The 19,188-nt window shown below is 43.8% G+C and overlaps 1 protein-coding gene across 4 annotated transcripts in view; it reads right to left on the bottom strand.

Annotated features, from left to right (window-relative positions):
- Positions 1 to 229: 229 nt before the first annotated feature.
- Positions 230 to 19,188, bottom strand: part of DYNC1I2 (dynein cytoplasmic 1 intermediate chain 2) — a 110,256-nt gene continuing 91,297 nt past the window's right edge. For all 4 annotated transcript variants that reach the window (XM_088470510.1, XM_088470523.1, XM_088470519.1 and 1 more), the window contains 6 exons: positions 13,952 to 14,065; positions 11,504 to 11,637; positions 8,774 to 8,918; positions 2,630 to 2,770; positions 1,973 to 2,098; positions 230 to 1,112 (listed from right to left, as the gene is read on the bottom strand). In XM_088470510.1, coding sequence (XP_088326636.1) covers positions 999 to 1,112; positions 1,973 to 2,098; positions 2,630 to 2,770; positions 8,774 to 8,918; positions 11,504 to 11,637; positions 13,952 to 14,065 — 774 coding nt within the window. In that variant the 3' untranslated portion in view covers positions 230 to 998. The remainder of the gene's footprint in view (positions 1,113 to 1,972; positions 2,099 to 2,629; positions 2,771 to 8,773; positions 8,919 to 11,503; positions 11,638 to 13,951; positions 14,066 to 19,188) is intronic.

Raw genomic sequence — 19,188 nt, 5'->3', positions numbered from 1 at the left:
TACTGTGTGTCCAGCTTTGAGTCAGCATAGGTGGAAAGTTCAAAGACAAAGGTCCCCAACACCAGCGCGTCCTCTCTGACACAGGCACAGAGCAATGGGACCGTATGACACTTGGCAGAATCTGGGGAACTCTGTACCCTAGATAAGTACATCTCTGTATTTTAATTTGACAGCACAAACTGACCCCAAATCTAATTTATTAGCTTAACATTAGAGAACATCTTTACGATTAGCTTAGGTTAAAGTTTAATTCTATTTTACAATGCATTCTACAGAACTTTAACCCTGAAATATAGCAATAAGCATACCAGTAGGTATTATAGCAGTGAAAGGATTGCCATCTTATCATATAAAATCCAGAACACACAGACCAGGGTAAACAATCGGCCCACATTATATTATGTTATATTAACACTGAAAGTGATTTAAACAAATAAACAGCCCCAATCACAATTGTGTTACAGAAATCTATTTGTCTTTACTAGAGGCACATGACACCACACAAGTCAATCATTGGAAATATTAAGTTAGAAACATTTTTCTTTTAATAAAACGTCAGACTAGGTAATTGTATTAACATAGACGCGCCCACTGCTTGCAGCGGCCCGGTCCGTGCGGCGTTGGGGCCATCTTTCCTCTCACACAGCCCTAATAGTGCTATCCTGAGGCGTTAGGGTTTCAGTTTAAAAGAAATTGTGTTTTAGGAAGTTATATGGTTTTTAAAAAGAGGAAAGAAGCTGAACAGCTTTCCCTACAGCAAAGGGTATGCCAGAAGTCACAGCTGTACTATTGTTACATATAGCGGAGCCTGTACGTAGTGATACAAGTAATAACATACACTGCATTTGGTTGCGATGGAAGTTTATAAAACTTTGTAGTCCACAGATCCTATCCACATATTTCTTCTTAAATGATCTTTTCGACAGATACATGCTAGAGCTCCTCAGGGTATGTTAGGTCAGTGCTGGTCTCCTCTGGGGTTAGAAGCTGGGCAGCATTTAGCCGGGGATGCGATTTGCAGCTTCCTCCTCTGCGTCTGCCCGGTTGGCATTGATCTCTGCTAGCGTCCTGGCAAATCGGGTCCATTCGTCATTGCGGGGCACTGAAATTTGCTGCGAAGTACAGATCGGGGTTAGTCAACATTACATAACGCACAGCTTTCCGAAGGCAAAGTATTCAGCACCAAGGCTAATCCCAAATACACACACACGCACGCCAGCCCACAGCTGTACGGCTATATACTGCTTCCAACTTTACACCACTCTGTAACCTGCGCTTTCCGGCAGCCATTTCTCAGGATTAACGCGCTTCCAAATAATTGTATTCCCTCAAACAAAGATTTCTATTAATAAATGAAATAGTTACCATTATATTAGGGTTATTTCATTATATGGGGAGCAATTCCATTGCCCGCGATGTAGGGGCGATGCCCTGTTGGAATGGTGACCGAATGCCAGCAACAGCACCCTACATCAAGGATTTTACCCGATACCCCATAGGGGCACACAGGAAACTGCAATGTTAGGCTACCATATGTACGTGTTATGTTCGTATTGCTCTCTAGTACCTTAAGCTGGAAAATGTGATATAAGATCATGGAAATTAAACTGACCCCTTAGTGTGTTTTAGAAGAGTCAATTCAATAACCCTTTGCCAACGCAAAGGGGTGTATGAGAAATGAATAGAGCAATACATAAACATAAGTAAAACGACCACCCATAAAAGGGCGCAGCATAGATCACTAAGGAGTCTATTTACTAAGCCTTGGTTGGCGATAAAGTGAACGGTGATAAAGGTACCAGCCAACCAGCTCATAACGGTCATATCACAGGCTGTGTTTGAAAAATGACAGTTAGGAGCCGATTGGCTGGTACTTTATCTCCGTCCACTTTATCTCCATCCAAGACTTAGTAAATAGACCCCTAGGAAACAAGAGATGCTATAGGAATGCGATGTGTACGACCAGACATACCTCTCCCACATCATATATAAAGATCTGTCCTTCCGAATCTCCCACTGCGATCTCTCTCCCAGAGTGAGTCCATCTGACACGGTTGAGCGCTGGGTTTCCATCCACTGCAATGCTGGCTGTAGGCACCTGTACACAACAAGTTACACATAAATATAAGAAAATGTCTGATAGCTTAGCGCTCACTCATCACCATTAGCACTGATACATGCGGTCGGTACATGGGGAGTGCATAAAATCTGCATAACACATCAATACGCTAAGGCACAGCAACTGGGAACAAGAATAAACTAACTTTCATCATCTGAAAATGACTTTGCACACAGAAAAGCCATATCTGTACATGTATGATTATACATATGAATGGAACCTGCCATGTTGTTTTGTTAGTCACAAGCTTGTCCAGACCCCACAGCTTTGTAGCAGAGCCTAATGCACTGGAACTGCTGTTACTGAGAAACGGGAACCAAAGGCAGTGGTGGAATCAGAGGTTACACCTCCCAGGGGCTGCCTGCTGGCGCACGTTACATGGCTGCAAACTTGGTTTGGCACATATGATAGAACTACGTATATTAGTGGCTGCACAATGGTTAATGCCGAGGTCTCTGGCCATGGACGGATCAGAGTGCTGGAATATATATTAGTAAGTGCTCTGCTCACCTCGGTATCGTTGTTAAGGTTCCACAAATCCAGTCGCCCTACACCATCCACACAAGCAAACAGGGCTGGGTGCGTGGGAGACCACATAACGTCATACACATAGTCTGCATTGTCTTCAAACGAGTACAATGGTTTGTTATTCTGGAAGGAAAGAAAACAAAACCTTAAATCAAGATAATAATACAATAAGTGGAACGATGGTCTTTAAATAACTAATTCATCAGCAGAATGAATACAGGGCAAGGTATGAAATCACAATAACAAAACACATAGTTGTAACGTTATGAGCAGAAACCAATGTGCTTGTGTGCAAAAAATAGTCAGGGTTTACAATGATATGATTTATAGACATAGCTGTGATGGCACCAAACATGCCAGGACTCTCCCTATGCTAGCTTACTGTATCTGTGGAGTTTCCCTAACATAGAGAAGAGACGACATTTGGTGGGTTAAATTAATAGCCTATCAATTCACTTAGGACCAGCACGTCATGAATGCATCACCAGGCTGGTTCCTAGTAAATTGATAAACTGAAAACTTTCTGAACACTAAATGGATGCCCCCAGTGTTTTAGGTCCACAATAACACTGGGGTGGGCCAAGCTTTGATTGGCATGAAGCTGCAGCATTTATGGAAAGTGACTAGGTACTGTATGAGAAGACTTCTGGGAAGGTCTAATTAACATGCAGAGGTGGTTTGGGAGACATATATAAGGGGCATGTGGGGGGGATTTGACTGACATATAAAAAGGTATGCGAGGAGGTCTGAGGGCATGTGGAGGGATCTGATGGCTATATAAGGAGCATTTGCGGAGGGCTTTTGGGATGTTTGAATGTCTGAGGGGCATTTAATGGACATATGGAAAAATTGGAAGGCATGTGGAGGGAGCGAATGGACATGTAGTTTGGTCAGATGGGAAGCAGGAAGGTCTAAGGGGCATTTGGGGAGATCTGAGGGGTATATGGTAGTTCAAATGAACACGTAAAGCTGCATACACATGTAAAGATTATCTGTCCAACCATCCAACTAGTTGATTGGTTGGAATGAAAATCTGGTAAGGTATGGGAGTAAATGACAATCAGTAATTTGCTCCCAAACGCCGGAAAATGGACAAAAACTGAATAAATTGTTTAGATCAAACATTTAACAAACTTGTCTAATGACCATTTTCATCTGTTTTCTGGCATTTAGGAGCAAATTGATCATCATTTACTCCCATACGTTACCAGATTTTCATTCCAACCAATCAACTAGTTGGATGGTTGGACAGATAATCTTCACGTGTGTATGCAGCTTAAGGGACATGCAGGTTGTCTGTTGGCATGTGGAATGGTCTGAAGGGCATGTAGGGAGAATATGGTGAGGTCTGATGGCATGTGGAGTAGTCTGAGGCTATGTTAAGGGGCATGTGGCGAGGTCAGATAAGCATTTAAGGAGCATGTTGAGGTTTAGGGGCATTTAAGAAACATGTGGTGGTGGTCTGATGGAACGTGGGGAGGTTTGAGAATCGTATAGGGTGGCCTGATGGCATGAGATGAGGTCTGAGGTGTATTTAATGGAGAGGAGGGAAAGTCTGAGGGGACTTAATGAGTATATGGGAGTGTCTGATTGCATATGAGGAGGTCTGAGGGGTGGTCTCATGGCATGGAAAGGTCTGAGGGACTTTAGGCGACATGAAGGGTGGTCTGATGGCATGTGGGGAGGTCTGATGGGCTTCGCCCTTTTCAGTACCTATAGATATTTTTTACTCTTGGACTTCGACTGCTTTGCTACCTTCGCAATAATACATAAATAGTAAAATGTCTAAGCAGATTTGATCACAATACAGTTAAGATCATCCATTACCACACATGGCAGCTGTGAATCAATGGAACACTGCAGGACCTAAAGCTAGCTATTAGGTATGAAATAAGTTTAGCAGGGTGCAGTTTAGCAACCCAAGAATAGCTACCCCATCACAGGAAAGTAGTGGGTGAATCTTACTAACCCAAAAACAGAACATAGAATTTTATTTTGAGTTGAGAATTCATTTACTTGTAAATAGAATGTGAAATATGTATGTGGAAACTTTAGATATTTTAGAGGAAGTACTTATGTTACCAGATAGCGCAAAACAAAATAAATTGAATACGACGTGTTCTGGACTAGATAAAAGCCATTAAACAGCTGCAGGCCACGGCATATAAGTTTATGCGAGAAGACTACCACAGGCCACAGAAGATGTTCTGCTATAACTGGCATACACAATACAAAACTGAGCAAGTAAATGGTGTTGATTACTGGTACACGAAACAGGTATATATAGGAGGGGTGAATTCAATTATCCGCAAGATATACCCTGCACCTAATTGATTGCGCAGCACGAGGAAGAGCTATTCAATTAAATTAGCCATTTCGTCACGTGGTAAACACGAGCTAACCCATTCATTCCCCGTGTGTATTAAAATGCAGAACCCACATTTCAATGCAGAATTTTTCATCACAGCTACTGAGGCTAAGGAAAAAAAATCTGCCTCTGGTAATTAGTGCGCAAGATTTCCGAAGATAAGTGAATCGGGCAGCACGACCATTTAGCCGCGGATGTAAGGGAATTCCCCACAAAGTGTTTCTAGAGATAATCTTACACTCTAACATGCAGGAAGTGTGTATGTACACGAGACGGGGACATAGGAGAGCCACATCCTACAGCAAGAAAAATAAAACACTTAATATAAAAGATACATCTCTTTTAGAGATGCCTTAAAACACAAAGATAACTACCATAAAGGTGTTTTGTTTGGGGTTTATAGTAAAATCGCATCTTGTCTGCACAGATATACATATATCCAGTTACAATATTTTGTAGGAAGATGATTACCGGTTTCTCAGCAGTGGAGTGCGGGAACGGTGGTTAGAACGCAGTGTGCCTGCAGGTTTATTTTACTATCTAAAGCAGCTCTAATACTTACATTTGAAGATTGCTACCTTCCACATTTTTCTGCCTAATTACCTCCCTTACAAAGTACTGATATTGCTACACTTAAAAACAATTTATTGACAGAATTGCTGCCGTGAATGACGGGTGAACATCGAGGAAGCTGCCTGAAGTATTATTTTGTCTAAAATGCACTTTTTTCCTTTTTCATTATGATTATAGATAAATATCTTTTATGCACACACTAAACATTTTTGAATGTCATCTTTCGCTAAAAATCATTTTCTCAAACACTTGGCAGGAAAGCGAGAAGTAAAATATTGTGGGCTTTCAATCATGACCCAGCGAGCAGTCAGAAGGGGGGAAGGGGGCTCAAAGCTGAGAAATAAACAAATTTCACTTACCAGCAACACTTTCAAATGACAGCAGTTTGCCCTACATACTCGTCTAGGTGTACATGCATTTTAATTATCCATTCTGCTCAGAAACCTAAAGCCTGTGTTCAAGGAAGAAATCTCTTGTATCAGGAGGGTCGTTACCCAGGACGCTAGATAAAAGTATAGTGAAAACCTTGTCCGCTTTCCCCGGAGCACTGAGTAACCCGCCTCAAACCATCCCTGTCGCATACACAGCACTATGTACTTAATGACTCTACCAACTGCAGACGACAGCGAAACCAACAAAAAGCGATCACTTGTCACAAACAGTAACAGGTCAATTCCCATACATTATAATTTCAACTGATCGAGTCAAGAGGCATTTAAATAAAGCTTTTAAAAAATATATAGTAAAGGCTTGAATGCGGTGTGTATGAGGTCTTACACCAAATGTCATCACTTCAGTTATAACCACACCTAGGGGGAGATTCAATTAACTCTGGGTTGCACCACGCGGCCTCTGCTTGTGGTTAAAGCGCCAGGGGCTACTCAGTAAGAGGCCAGCACTCAGCCTGCAACTAGCCCTGAGGATCGCACTTTATGCGTATTATATTTCGCACCTTTGGAGAATACAACCCGCCGCTAATTGAATATTACTCTACAGTTATCAATTCAATTGCTGACAAACCATGGTACTGCAAAATGAAATATCTTACGAATACTAGAATCTAATCGCAGAAATTAGATGCAAAGAACGGTAAAACCATCATCTGCTCTCTATAAAGGTTGCCTTAATGCAGTGGATGCAGATGTTTTTATGGCTGGACTAATTTCCGTTACAGTGAATCTGGATAATGCACTAGGAACCAGTGACACCAGAGATGCACTTCTGCTCAATAGTCATGAGTGATGGTTCCTAGCGAAATGCTTTCTCATGAAAGTATGGGTGACAGCGGTTCTGTAAAGCGTTTATTTCGGCAAGGTCTTGGAGTGATCCTGGACTCCTCCTTCTCCTTCAAGTCACACATACAGCTCCTCTCGCAGTCCTGCCGTTTCCATCTCAAAAATATTTCCAGGATCAGACCCTTTCTCACCCAGGATGCTACCAAAACCCTTATCCACTCACGGGTCATCTCCAGATTGGACTACTGTAACCTTCTCCTATCTGACCTCCCAGTCTCTCACCTCTCTCCACTACAATCGGTTCTCAATGCTGCTGCTCAACTCATCTTCCTCTCCAGACGTTCTACATCTGCCTCCCCTCTCCTACAAACCCTACACTTGCTCCCCTTACCCTTCAGAACCCAATTCAATGTCCTTGCACTCACTTACAAAGCCCTCACCCAATCCTCTTCCATTTACATCTCTGACCTCATCTCCCTTCACATTCCCGCCCGCCTTCTTTGCTCAACAAATGCATGCCGTCTCGCTTGCCAACTGAGTACTTCCTCCCACTCCTGCAACCAAGATTTTGCCCATGCTACTCTTTCCTCTGGAACTCTCTCCCTCTCAGACACTTCAAACGGGCTCTCAAGACCCACTACTTCATCATCGGCTTCTAGCTCTCTTCCTAACCTGCTACTACATGCTCCTTCCTCCCGGTCTACCGTCTGCCCCCGGGGATGGGGGTTTAGGTTTAGGGACCACCGGGGTGACTTAGGTTTAGGCATCCCCCTGGGGAATGTTAGGGTTAGGCGGCACCCCCCCATGGGAGGGTTAGGTTTAGGGTGCGGGGGGGATTAGGTTTAGGCACTAAAAGAGGGAGGTTATGGTTAGGCAACCCTAAGGGAGGGTTAGGGATAGTATACTTACCTGCGCAGTCGGGATTTTCACCCATTGGGCTGCTGGCGTGGGGATCATTCATACTGATTCCTGTGTGTATAAATCATGTACTTGTCCTGTATTGTACTGTAAGTCACTGGTTTCTAGTTCACTTGTTTATGTACTCTGTTAGGCACTGCGGAACACTTGTGGCGCCATATAAATGAATGATAATAACTGTAAAAGAGATGCAGCGACTCTACTGGCTGAACTAAAAATCATGAGACTGAAGCCTAGTAATCCGCAAATAACTAGTACCTCGGTTACATCACTGGCTCATAGTGTACTTTTTGAAGCTGCATGCCTTGGTGGTAAGTTACTTCACGTTTCAGCTAACAGATGTTTGTAAGCAATGCCATGTGCACTATTTATGTCCATCGCTGCTCCCTCCGCCCTGGAGAAAGTATTCCAACGTTTCTGCGTCCCTGTGCTAAACACAAACGCTGAGTGTTGGCTGCAGAGACTTGCCCAGGTACATGCAACTAACATTTGTCACTAGCATATAGCTTTGCAGGGATACTTCATGCTGCATCCTTGGTAGAGAGAGCAATGTTGTTTTTATGACTTACATAGAGCACGGTGCACTACGCAAAATGTCCTTTAACAGAAATAGGACAGGTCACCCTCAACCAGCAGGGTGGAAAATACCCGGGGGACCTGCATGTGTATTTCAAAGATAAAACAATGGAGCTGAGTAGCGATATATACAGAGTTTTTTTTTTTTTTTGCAAAGAATGGTACATGGGGAAATGACAAGCAAAACACACTGCATGTGACAGTAATGAAAAGAATGAAGGAATTAGGAAACATTGCGATATAATGCTATGTTCTACAAAAGGACAAGAGAAGATAAGCAGATTGTCACAGCAGACACTATGAAACCCCAGTGTACCGTACAGAGAACCTATTCATTGGAGTCCAGAAACATTAGCACTTACATTCCATACGCACAACAGAAGTGGCCCCTGACGGCTAATTGTCTGTCTCCAGCTACAGTGCTCAGTGTTTTGCCATAAGCAAATCTGTACTAACCTTTGTGGTCCACAGTTTCACTGTCCAATCAAAGGAGGAAGTGATAAACAAGTGGGAAACGTCCACGGGGCCCACAGCAGAGTGGCAATGGATTCCTGTAATTGGTCCTTGATGGCCTTCAAAAATTTCACTTATACCAGCTTTACTGTAAGGACGATACAACACACACAATGTCACACTGATGCTAAAAACAAATAGATGTAGATTGTCTTACATAATAAATGAACATCCACTTGTGGGCAGCCATTTAGCTCCAATCTCACGAAATCACTGCACTATAAAGACCTAAAGATATTTTTAAATTATACTCCATGTTGATTTGGATTAATTTGTTAGATACAATCTCTGGCATAGTATCTATTTACTAACAATGCAGACAGATGCCAATCACACCACAGCGAACAATCATAAGCTTCGTCTCCCGTCAAGTGCAAGTTAGGCAATTAAAGCAAACGTCTGATTGGTTGCAATGGTTTTGCCTCTTTCTGTGATTTTTGTATGCAACCCACAATATCTGGTTATCTTCTAGGGGAAGTAAGCTACTACCAATTCCAGTGAGATGCAAAGTGGTGGCGATTTTAGCTCACTACAGTGACTATAATACACAAGGTGTGATCCATGAAAATGCTGTGTCAGTTGCCCATAGTAAAATATATACACACACACACACACATATATATATATATATATATATATATATATATATATATGTATATATATATATATATAGTCAAATAATTGTGTATGATCGCTGTACAATTATCATCTTACAATTTAGTCGTCTATGGTCTGATGACGAATTGCTTGGAAGCTACTCTGCGTCAGCGCACATATGTATATATACTTATATTACTGCAAGGTTGAGTCTGAGTGTGGAAAACAGGTTTTAACGTGTATGTCTGAGTGTTTTGAGAAGCTCCGCATACAGATACAAAGGGCCAAATGTAATAAGGTGAGAGTTTAGAAAATGTTAGAGTTTAGCAGTAAACTCTCACATTGGTTGAGTTTTATCTTCAAAATGGAAAAACATCGGAATGAGATTTTAAATCTTGAGTGTTTTTTAAGTCTAAAAAAACATGCAAGTTCACTCTGTTAATTTGTTTTTGGACTCTATTACATTGGCAAAGTTTAAAAAGTGTCAGAAACTCTCACTTTTCTAAACTCTCACCCTATTACATTTGGCCCAAAATGTCTGCAACAAATAATTAAAATGTAACAGATAATGGTATGATCAGAAGAAGTGTTCTAAATGCAAAATTAAAAAAATCATTGTCAGGAACCTGTTTAACGTTAACAATTGTATACCTTTTGTTCGATACTACTGCTGTTCAGAGGAACTGGCATTTAGACTTTGAATAGGCAGAGGAAAACCTTCTGCTTAGAAATAAACCTTTATTTACATCTTAGAATTTGGTTCAGACAATGTCTAAATATTAAAATATATCAGAAATGGATAAAATATATATATATATATATATATATATATATAAATTCATCACAAATACACTGAATTACATAACGCACACACTAGACTTACACATACGAGCGTTTATGTGTAAGCATGTAACTACATGCATACACATACGCACGCACCTTTGAGTGCGCACGCACCCACACATACGCACGACCCATACTAGCGAATTTACACAATTATCTTACACTCATATATGCACGTACTTAGAAAAAGGTTCCTTCACATTAAACTTAATATTAGAGGTTTTAGTAGCATATAATTATGTTGTGAAATGTATGTATATGGTATTTAAAGTATAGAACATAGTAGACAAGTCATGTTTGGTACCATTCTAAATCCCTGTTTATTAGCAGATCTCCGGTTCTATCGGCAAGGAAATCGCATCTTGCATCCGCAAATTATGGAATATAGGGAATTAGTGGTCAGAATGTATACATCTGTATGTAGTGTCCGATAGCCAGGTTAGCATTTCTTCGGCGGGAAAACCACACAAAACAACTGTTGGAGAACCAGGACATACCCCTAATGGCATCATATGAACTGACCTATGACCTACATTGTATCAGAATGACAAGGAGCAAGAACCAATGGAATCATGCCAGCTCGTTTCTATTGTTGTATATGTGATCTGTGTGGTATATAGGCTAGGGCTCTGTGAACTGTATGGGAGTAAATTTTCCCTTACTAGATGACTGCAGGCTTCAGGATTGATGGCTGAGTACTGGATTCCAGAGCGCTAGCGTATGTATTCGGTTGTACCTTTGTATTATACTTGCTTTTTGCGCTAATTGTCTAGATCAAAGCGTGTTATGCTTTTTGATTTATAATATAACTTTTTGAGGTGTTGGAACCACAATCTGTTTGGAAAGCAATTATTTCACTTTAGCAATTAGGAGGTATTAATAGATTTCTTAAGCGGCTTGCAGCGCTGATAGAGACTAGCGACAGTTAGGATTCGATAATATATATATCTAGATCACATCTGATTGGAAAATATGTGACCATCCAGTTCATCGTACACACTACCGCTCCAAACATTTGAGAAGGGAAAAAAACAAAAACACAGGGGAAAAAAAAGTGGGCAAAAAAAATTAGACTCTTATGCTAGTAGTTGATGTGAATCATTTTTGTACAACCTAAATGAGGTGTTTTCCATTATGAATAAAACCAGAAAGTTCTTACTGAGTGCAATTAGAGAGGCTTCACCCAGTCATCTCCCTAAATTACACACATAGATAAGGACGGCTTTACTCTACCTTCCGTGGCGGCATGCTGTGTACACAGAGCCTTCCTCACTGCCCACCACAAAGTTGTTGACATCTCCCACAGGGAAGGACATACAGGTGACGGCTACGGCCTTCGATTGCTTGTGTACGAGCTCCATGCTGTCCTGAGAAGAAGTAGGGGGCACAAATGAATTCAGAAGTCACCTGTGTCCTATTTATACCATATGCTGATCGAAGGCTAATGTTTAAGGTTTGATATACTGATTACAGAAGATAATACATATAATTTGTTTTGTGATGCTGGGCCTACATTATAAAATCGACCAGATAACTGTACAGTGCATTGCTGCCAACGGGCTCAAATTATCGGTCTGTTGGACATGCCAAATAGTCCAGCATGACCAAACGATCTGATAATTTGTGAGCTGCTAATCACCACATTGGGCAGTGTATGTGCAGCCCCAGGCGAGCGACAGATTTCCCTGTTCCCGCACAGGAGAGTTACGGGGAAATGTCTCCTCCCCAGGGGAGGAACACCGATATCGTGGCTATATGCACTGTGACATCCATACTGTCGATGACAGACCTCAAGGACTCCCATATTAAGTGTGTCCACTCAAAGGTGGATGTTCAAGAATTTCAGATGTAGAATGGGCTAATAAAAAGCACCCCTCCTGCTCGTCCAGGACTGAAACATCATCACAGGTGTTCCCGGGACACTTAGACACACGTCTTTTTTATGACTGTCCTCTGGAAGTCAGAATCCCAGACTTCTCTCCATCCCATAGGGACAAAAGGAGCGGGGATCTAGGGTCCTTTTGTATCTGGGAGAACATGGAGAAAATAACTCTTTCCCACCTATGGCCAGGGGAGTCATCTCATCCAGTTTAGGACCACACAAGTTCTCTCTAAAGGGCAGGTACTCTTCCTTCCACCTCCCAAGCAAGAGGGCACAGTGTGCCAATATGGCTAAGGAGGAAATCTTAGACCCAATGAACCTTGCATCGATGGCAGTATCCCCCAGATATTTGGAAACCTTGTTCCACCAGAGTTAGCGAATTTGATCTGGGTCAGAGAAGATTTCAAACCCTCCGCCATTTGCTTTTACCACAGCTCCACTGCATTACAGACCAAAGCAAAGCTATGACCACTAAGGGAAGCCTGCAACATTGTGTGCTGAGTTTGGAAGCAGAATGGGAGTGGTCTTAGAAGACTTGAAACAATTACAAATCAGACTTGATCCACACTTTGCTTAAATGGTCCCTCAACTGAGGGGAGAGAAAGCCTGTGACTTCAGCCATCTCGTCTTCTCCCCGGGAGGATAACTCAGTGTCTGATCTTTCCCAAGACTGCTTCCACAGGCTAGATGGTGGCAGATTCCATAGTCTCATCCTAAAAAGAGGAGACCTGAAACAGACCCTTCACCAACCTCACCTGGTTCCTCACTGTATGTAGAGTTGCTTCCCATTCCAGGGACAGAGGAAGGAGGTCCCTATTCGACTCCCTGGAACATGCAGCTCTGCAATAGCCTGCACCAACAATGTGGCCCAGGCTGCCTCTGGCATTCCACTCAGTTTTTGTATGTGCGCCAAAACAAAGAAATCAATTTCTATCTATCTAGATAGGATAGATAGATCGTATTAAAGGGACTAAGGCCTGTATCCAATTAGCCCAGATATATTTTCGGGGACAAAAAAAAAACAGGGATTTTTCGCAGATAATCCCCATTTTTCGCCAATTTTTTCATCACCCTATCCTATTTGTTTGTGCGAACAAATAGGATAATTCGGCCAAAAACACATAGGTTCATGAACTTATCACAGATCCTATGTGTTTTCACCACTGCACCGGCGTAAACAGGGCACTTTTTGGGGAATATATTTCGGGACACATCAGGTCCCTTAAAAAAGTCCCCAATAAAGTGCCGGAATTCAGGGCTAATTGGATAGTTCCCGGTGGGTACATGACCAGCTGTGATTTACCTCTGCCAATTGGATACCGGCCTGAAAGTTTTTTCTATTTAAATATAACTCATTTTATTTTGTTATTCTTCACATTAAGAACACAAAGATGTATTTTCAAAAGTATTTTTTTGTTTGTGTAAGTAATCTAAGCATTATTTTTTATTGAACTTGACATCCATAACACACATTTCATATAACAATAACCAAGAGAAGCTCTGTTAAACAAAAATCCCTCGCAAGCATTTTATACAATTACATTATTACTCCTAAAAATCTGTACACCATATTTTCCTGCGCCTATTGTTCCTTTGGGTAGTTTTATAGAATAACTCCCGGTGAGTTTGAGTTCTTGTCACATATAAAAGCACTTATGCCGAGGAAACACTGCATGCGTTCTACTGAGCAAAAGTTTCTGCCTGACAGGAAAAACTACCGTATAGGAAATGTTAGCAAAATCACTTATCTGAAATCAACCTAGTCACAGACAGCACAGGTTTTCCAGCTTGTCACATACCTGCGGCTGAGACAGCATGTCAAGGCTCCAGGAACAGATCTTGCCGTCGGTCGATATGCTGATTAAATTATGGGCATTCTGTGTACCGACCACATTAACACAGTACACTGGGTGCTAGAACAGGGGGAAAAAGAAACAGTGTACAGTACGATACAGGAGGATTAGGACCAGGTTATAAACAATGTTAAGAAATCTTTACATTTTATATCCAGGATTTATAATAAAGAAAAACAAAAGTCCATCTTAATACAATATGGCAATGAACACATCACTGTACTATCAAAACAAAGTAATAATTGTAAAGAGCATATACATATCTTGCCTATATATATATATATATACATACATATATACATATATACACACACACATATACACACACACAAGGGTGAGTCAAAAAATATCCACACTCTGGCTGTAGAATGTATTTTTATCAGCTTTCAGAGAGGACAAATACATTATTTCTCCTTCATCCACTAGGGGACACTGGAGTTCAAGACAGTGGGGTATAGACGGTGGTAGAGCAGAGCTTGGCACTTTAAATAATTTAAAAGTGTGACTGGCTCCTCCCCCTCTATGCCCCATCAGCCCCAGTTTTTAGAATGTGCCCGAGAGAGCCGGTCGCACATCTGGCTGTCTCCAGCCTTTTTCATATTTTTTATTTTTCAAGCATTGAGGACAGGCAGACTGCTTGCTGTGACAGTCTGCCTGCTACGGGGGAGCCGCCGGGAGGGCACCACACGGCTACTGCAGCCTGTGTCCGGTGACCCTGAGGAGGGGGCACCAGCAGATGGAGTCATCGGACCCTGCGAGGACCCGCCACTGCTGACACCGGCATGTGTCCGGGTTCCTCGCCGCCCCCTCAGCCCAGCATCCCGGCCGCAACAGCCCGTAAGTATATCCCACCACTCCTGACTAGCTGGAGTGGTGGGCGAAAATGCTGGGCTCAGGACAGCGCGCGCTGCGCGGCTGTTACACAGCCTCCTTCCCCTGCCAGTAAACAGGCAGTGTCGGAGCTGCTGATGAGACCCGCTGCTGCACTCGGCAGTCAGCGTCCGGGTCTCTGGCTTATCCTAGCCACTGTTCCCCCTCTCCTATTTAAATGAGGGGATGGATAAAGCAAGACTGCTGCGTCCCACTGCTACCATAACGGGAGTCTGCAGCCCCGCTATTATAGCCCTGCATAACGAGGCTGGGGCGGGGCTTAAGGAGCCGCTCAACGCGGCTCTAAGTTGCCGCGCTGGTGCTTGTATGAAAGCACCGGCGCTGGCTTATGCTCATTAGCCGCTGTAGAGCGCGGTACAGCGCTCTTAGCGGTTGGTTGCTGTGCCGGTGCTTATTTGAAGAAGCACCGACGCTGGCTCTCACAGCGCTATGCCTGCCTAGAGAGAGAGGCTGGAAAATAACAGCGCTTGTAGTGCAGAGTCCCCGTTAGCGGGACGGGGTTGATTTACCGCCATTAATGTGGCGTTGGGGGCGGGGCTTAGCGGCGACCCGGCCAAGGCCAAAACGCTGGGCTCAAGGACAGCGCGTGCCACGCTGCGGTTAGAGCTAATGAGCACAGCTGCGCCTTTGTACAGGATCCCCCCTCATGTAGTCTGCACTGCAGCAGCATCCCTGAGGTTAGTAAGCGGCTCACTGTAATAATGGCGCTTCCCTGTTCAACGCTCTGGAACATCCTGCCTGAGCAATGCCAGCAGTCAGTTCCAACACAGATGGGCAAGCGCTGACTCAGGGTTAGCACATTATTGCGTCCCATCCCCAGGCTTATGCCTCATAACCCTGAACACGCTCTATCTCGTCTGTTTTTGGAAGCTAAGCAGGGTCAGGCCTGGTTAGTACTTCGATGGGAGACCACCTGGGAATACCAGGTGCTGTAGGCTTATATAGGTGCCAGCACATATACTACATTATAGGCTGGTTTTAAAACCTTCCAGTTCTGTATAGTGCTAGCTACTGTGCATAGCTAGTTGTTAGCAGAATGGGAACTAGCGTAAACCCCTGTTTGCACTATAACACCGCGTTATGCGGTTCTGAGAGGGGCCAGTTACTCAGCCGGTGCACATTCCCGGCTAGAGGCGCTGGGCTGACGGGACACAGTGCCGCCATTGCAGCGCAGGGTATTACCCACTGTCAGGCTTCCCCTTGGCTTTATAACAAAGGGTGCCTAGCTTAATCTAATGGCCTGATATCATAGCCTGTGAAGGTTACTCCATGGTGTACTAGCTACTCTGCCTAAACTGAGATCGTCTTTTTGATTCCCTCTTCAAAAAACGGGTTATTCTGGAGCTAAAATAGCTCACCTGAAGCACGCACGCTCATAATAAATAAGGCGAGTACACCAGTAACAGAAGTCCCAGGAACGACACCAGTCTGGGACAGCACGCTGCTAACACATCTTGCCTCTACGCCATAACAGAATGACGGCCACATGAGCAGCCTCCCGGCGTGGAGGTAAGCCACGGTATGTATGGAGAGAGAGAGAGAGAGAGAGAGAGAGGGAGAGGGAGAGAGGGAGAGAGAGAGAGAGAGAGAGAGAGAGAGAGAGAGAGGAGAGGGAGAGGGAGAGGGAGAGGGAGAGGGAGAGGGAGAGGGAGAGGGAGAGGGAGAGGGAGAGGGAGAGGGAGAGGGAGAGGGAGAGGGAGAGAGAGAGAGAGAGAGAGAATTTTATACCAGCCCTGCTTTAGAATATATACATGCTGGAGTGAATTTGTCCATCCATGGCGCTAATTATGCTCAGGTTCTACTTTAAATTTTATCGTCGCCTACTAAACTTGTATGTAGGAACACGTATGCATATGTGGATATCGCGCCTTATCCTTACCATAACATACTAGCATAATTAAAGATGCTACGATTGGAGGCTGGACGCTCCTGATGCGGTAGTTGGTACAATGACTCCGCTTTACACTATCTCTCCCTAGAAATTGGGTTGTGTGTGTGTGTGTGTGAATATATAATGTTTATACTTCCACATTCATTAGGTTTACCTATTATTCCACGGATGCGTAGCCGTCTGGGTTTACCATAAGCTGTAGGCTATATCCATTCCTATTATATGGTGGTTCTATAAACTAGAATCATGTTCTGCAGCTTACATAGTGATAGTCACAATTCCCTGGGCATTGCTTCCAGTATGGTCCCTATACATGTCCTGGGGCGCGCCCCATTCGGGGGATCTATTCTCATTACAACTACAGTGGTGCACTTGTATTAATATTTCCGAACAGGTACCCTTCTCAGTATCTATTCCGGTACTCCATATTTTTGTCGCATATCTCAATAAAATGAGTCTCAAAAGGGCCTTAGGTACAATTCATACCATGAGGCCTTGGGCCGCCCACAGAACAGGCTCAATTTAGAGTCCTGTTATACGACCACCTTGTCTCCACTAACATTTTATTAGTTTCCACAGTAATTTCTACTGCACTTCTCCAGACTAAGGTCCGTGCTGTGGAGCATTGGTCTTCGCCCACTGAAGCTACTCTTTATACCTAACATGGCGGGTTGCTGTGTGATAAAAGGTCAGTGACATTCTACATAGCGTCCAGAGTGCTTCTGGTCGCTCACAGGTAAGAGCTTACCTCACTAATGCCTAGGAAGATGCTCCTATTTCATGCAACCTGACATACATAACGTTAATCTCCCATACGGAGCCTAGCGGCTGTCCTAGCAGCCCTCTGCTCTTTTAATCAGTTGGCTCTACACTTTAGAGTTTCCCTGGTGTGTGGGTGCATAGTTTGTACATTGAGATTAGCGACACTATTCTACTAGAATCTGTTGGGGTTATGGACCAAAGCGCATCTCTGGGCTAGTGCACATCTTTACATAAGTGTGACAGTCACTATGTTCCACGCAGGGGGCCTGGTTGGGTTTTCCTGTTCAGTATATGTTTATATTTTATCACACTAATAGGTACCTGACGGGTACTTGCATGGTTGTCCTGCTGCCCTGGCCTTGCTGTGTGGGATGCTTCCCTATATTGGTAGCTCTCCCTGGGTGGGGTTACATTCGTGCTCCTTTACTGCTAAGTTCCTGGTTGTTTTCACACTATGTTCGGGCCGGCAGTTGGTACTGACTACGCACTTCCATCAGGTTGGAAGTTTTCTTTTTATCCCTGTTTTCAGTATGGGTTATACTGCTGTCTGACCCTCTGAAAGGAATTGTAGTCTCCATCCTCTCGTATTCGCCTCTGCCTCATGTCCCGTGGGATCTCCACACGTTGGAGACTTCTATGGTGTAACCTTTCCGCTGGTTCACAACTTTGTTGTAGTGGGACCTCAATTATCGTTCCAAGCGATTGTTCGGTCTTGTCTTTGACCTCCCAGTATACTCTTTATTGGGAGTCTGTGGACAGGATCAACTTTGTATCTGTTGATTGGTATTGTCATACTTCTATCTATATGATTATGACCAGCGGTGCTGGGATTCTGCTGTCTGCAGCTGTTGCAGTTTCCTGTGCAGACTCTAGTACGATTCACGAGTTTTTCTCGTTTTCTGCCCTTCTCCTATGGATTCTTGTTGGGGCTCTCTGCTACCAGCTGTCTGGTTTGGTCTATTTTCAGCCGCTTCTCAACTGTGATTGTTTTCTCGCCAGCCGTTCTGTTCATTTTGGCTTCCGCTGTGCGTACGCTGTGGAAGTTCTTCTGTGACTGTCTCCTGAGGAGTAGTGTTTGTCTACTGTGCTCTACGACACTTGATCCTCTGCCTCTGCTGGGCCTATTGTTCTTGGCAGTCCCTATTTCGGTTTGGCCGAGGGGTCAGCAAGTTCTCCGCGCTTCCCACCCAGGAGGTTGGCTTTGGGACGTCCCCACTGTCTTGAACTCCAGTGTCCCCTAGTGGATGAAGGAGAAAACAGGATTTTGGTACTTACCGATAAATCCCTTTCTCCGATTCCACAGGGGACACTGGACGCCCGCCCAGCGCTGCGTACCTGACGTTTTGTTGGGTTCATTATATGGTTGTGTGACTGCATGGTTCCCTGTTATGGGTTCCACTGTTCTCATTCAGTCGGTCTTGTTCCGTTCTGTGGTCTTCTCCTTCTCCTCGTTTTCTTTTCTCTTGTCCTCCGTCTCCTCTCGGGCTCAGTTCTTAAACTGGGGCTGATGGGGCATAGAGGGGGAGGAGCCAGTCACACTTTTAAATTATTTAAAGTGCCAAGCTCTGCTCTACCACCGTCTATACCCCACTGTCTTGAACTCCAGTGTCCCCTGTGGAATCGGAGAAAGGGATTTATC

This window comes from Taudactylus pleione, unplaced genomic scaffold (genome assembly GCF_031769625.1).
Source record: "Taudactylus pleione unplaced genomic scaffold, aTauple2 ptg000004l, whole genome shotgun sequence".
In the NCBI taxonomy this organism is placed as follows: domain Eukaryota; kingdom Metazoa; phylum Chordata; class Amphibia; order Anura; family Myobatrachidae; genus Taudactylus; species Taudactylus pleione.
Note: the sequence above shows the minus strand (reverse complement) of the source record. Positions and strands in the feature narration are given on the sequence as shown.